Raw genomic sequence first — 3,242 nt, 5'->3', positions numbered from 1 at the left:
TTTCTGTCGCCCGGACCTTCATTGATGAAGAGTCGATAAGTTCGTGAAGAAATTGTCATAAGACAAAGTCTAATTCTACGTGCCTAAGGTATCTTTTAATGTTTTAGGGTTCTAGCATCCATATTAATCTCGTTTCATTCAATCAATAAAATGTAACCAATTATCATGTAACTATCATATAGGTTCGAACCCATTTGTTCGAACATCAACATGTACATAATCCATAACTTCCTTCTACACCCGTCATTTAGTCAAGTACTCCATCAATTAAGAACAAGCTATATATTATTACCCTAAAAATTTAATCATTATAAATCATGCTTTCTCATACTTCGCACATTTTCATCACTTAAATAAATAAATCATTTATAAACATATGCTTAGCAATTTAATATCTCAATTAAATCCCAAGCTCATTTGATAAAGTAAATCATATACTTAATCATTCTATAACACAATTCCACACATTTTTTTTTTATCATATAAATAAATAGTCTCAATATTTATTAAAACATGAAGCCATTCTAATAGGACATTTTAATTCCATTATAATGGAATTACTCATAAAATAATTTAATCCTTTTTCTTAAAAAAAGAAACCATATTTATAATATTCTATACATTTTTTTTTATGTAAATAAATAAGAAATTCCATTATTCATTTATAAATAATAAAACATTTTAAAATCCATTGAGATGAAATAAAACATTTTAACCATTTAAAATCCATACTCAAAAAGCCTTGAAATATTTTATCATATAATAAATGGGGCTTAATCCCAAAATATTTGCTTTAAAGTCCATTAATAATTTAAATAATAGAATGGACTTCATTTAGAATAAATAATCCCAACTTCCAATATTAAAATTTAAATCAAGAGATTTAAATTCACTAAGTAATTTAGTGAAAATTTAAACATTTTTTTTTTTTTTTAAGAAATAAGGCCAAAATTCGTAGGCCTATATTTAAAACAATAGCCCAAGCATTTAAATAAAATTAGCCTTCACAACTAAAATAAAAACCCATCAATTTTAAAACAAAAAGAGCCCAGCAGAAGTAAAATAAAATCGGCCCAAACAAATTAAAACATGAGCCCAAATTAATAAAAATCGGCCCACTCACTCTTTTTTTTTAAAAAAAAATTTCGGCCCACTCTAAACCTAACCCTAATACATACTCCAACATATACCACACACACAAAACACATAACACACGCACACCTTTCTCACTCTCTCCCTCTCGGTCTGCCTCTCTCGTCTCTCTCACTCTCTCTCGGCTGAGGTCGGCGCCGCCTCCGGCGCGCCGCCTCGCCGTCGCCTCGTCCCCTCTCTTTTCATTTCCTCGGTCTCCTCTTCCCTCTCTCTCGCTGGTACAGTCGCCTCCGTCTCCTTCGCGTGCCACTGCCGCCTCCGCCGTGGCCAAGCACGGCGCCGCCTGGTCGTCCCCAGCCTTGGAACAGGGTGGCAGAGACCTCTCCGCCGCTGCATGTGCCTTCTCCGGCCGTTGTGAAAAGCCGAGCGTCGCCGCGCCGCTTCCCCTGTTCTCCGCCGTCTCCGCCATGGCCGGAATCGTGGTGGATGGCCGAGCCTTGCCTCGCCGTGAAGGTAGGCTCCAGATCTGAGCTCCCTTTTCCTCTCCTTTCTATTTTTTTAAAAAAAAATCTGAACTCCTCCCTTTTCTCCTCTTTTCCGGCCGAACAGAACCGCCGTTCGTGTCGCTGCGCCGCTGCTTCCGCCGCGTCGCCGGAAAAGATAAGTCTCTCCCCCTTTTTCCCGTATCTCTCTCTCTTTTTTTTATTTTTACAGAAGCCCTAACCATCTCTCTCTCTACCCTCTTCTCTCTCGTTTTGGCAGGACAAGGGCTAGCGGCTGTGCCGCCGCCGCCGTCGCCGACCGTGAGCAGCCCCCGGCTGCTCTCACCTCTTTCCCCATTTTCGGACATACACAGAAGGCAAAGACACAAGAACCCCCAAATTCCAGTCACACGCACAAAAGCAAAATTAGGGTTTTATTAATCTGTTCTTTCAATCATTCATTTCTTTTTTATTAAAACTGATTGTACATGTAATAGATTAGAGAATATAGTAAAATGTGTGCGTGTGTATTATTCTGTTGGTGGTTCTCTGATGGTGATAAGCTGATGTAATTGAAACAATAATAGTCTAAAAGAAGTGGTAATGGATGCGTGTGTTCGATCTGTTTTCATTTGAATCATAGTTTTGTAATTTAACAAATGAATGTATGGAGAAAGTAAAGTAGGAGGTAACCTTGATAATTTTCTGAACTCACAAAGTTGATCTGCGAATCAACAATTTAACAATGAATTTGGATCTGAATCTGCTTGATTACTGGAATTTGGAAACATAAACATAGTTAAAATGGAGGGTTGTATCCCCAAGGAAGAAGAAGAGAATTGGTTGGAACACTTACCTCTGCACTTTAAACTTTGTTGGGTGTGTTGAAAAGAGAAGGAAAGAGCGGATGAACTAATAGAAGGAAACTTAGCTTTTAAAACTTGGCTTTTGTCTAATTGAAATGGCAGAGGATTGATGATAAGATTTTGATTAAATAAAAGCTAATTGCATGTTGAGATGTTAAAGGTGTAGAAGATGGCTGGCAAAAGAAGGTGTAAAGAGTGTTTAGTGGAATGATGAGTGTGTGGAATAATGAGTGTTTAGTGGAATGATGAGTGTTTAGTGGGATGGTTGGCATATGATGAGTGTTTCCAACACCATCAATTTATTTAAGAGTAAGATGGATGTGGAAATGTGTAGGTGCTAGATGAATGTGATGAATAAAATCCTTATTCTGTATTTGTAATACTAATTTCGGGTTCTCATATAACGAAGCTTCGTTATAACTCTCTATAAATTACATATTTTATAACTCGTTTTATAAGTCAAAAATTAATTACGACTTCAAGTAAATAATAGAAATACTATTTCTATCGTATTAAATAACATGACTCTGCTAAGTCAGTTATAATCCGAAATAATAATTATTGACTACTCAATAATCCTTTAAATCTCAAACGGATTCAAATAATAATAATAAGAATTTAGCACATCAAAACACATATATAACAATTAAATCACATCAGATTAATCAAATCAGTTTTATTATTAATGGATGCCGAACCCTAATTATTAAGTCTTTAATCAGTGATTAAAAACTGGGATATGACATACTATCCCCCTTAAAATAAATTTCGTCCCGAAATTTGTACCTCAGGAAATAATTCT

General features: G+C 35.9%; 1 protein-coding gene across 1 annotated transcript; it reads left to right on the top strand.

Annotated features, from left to right (window-relative positions):
• Positions 1-1,369: 1,369 nt before the first annotated feature.
• Positions 1,370-2,025, top strand: LOC130997590 (uncharacterized). Its single transcript, XM_057922955.1, has 2 exons — positions 1,370-1,605; positions 1,702-2,025. Exons 1-2 carry the CDS (start codon positions 1,560-1,562, stop codon positions 2,013-2,015), a joined length of 360 nt encoding a protein of 119 aa, XP_057778938.1. The 5' UTR covers positions 1,370-1,559; the 3' UTR covers positions 2,016-2,025.
• The last annotated feature ends 1,217 nt before the right edge of the window (positions 2,026-3,242 follow it).

Source organism: Salvia miltiorrhiza, chromosome 8, assembly GCF_028751815.1.
Source record: "Salvia miltiorrhiza cultivar Shanhuang (shh) chromosome 8, IMPLAD_Smil_shh, whole genome shotgun sequence".
Classification (NCBI taxonomy): domain Eukaryota; kingdom Viridiplantae; phylum Streptophyta; class Magnoliopsida; order Lamiales; family Lamiaceae; genus Salvia; species Salvia miltiorrhiza.
The sequence above is the reverse complement of the archived record's forward strand: the minus strand, read 5'-3'. Positions and strand labels throughout refer to the sequence as shown.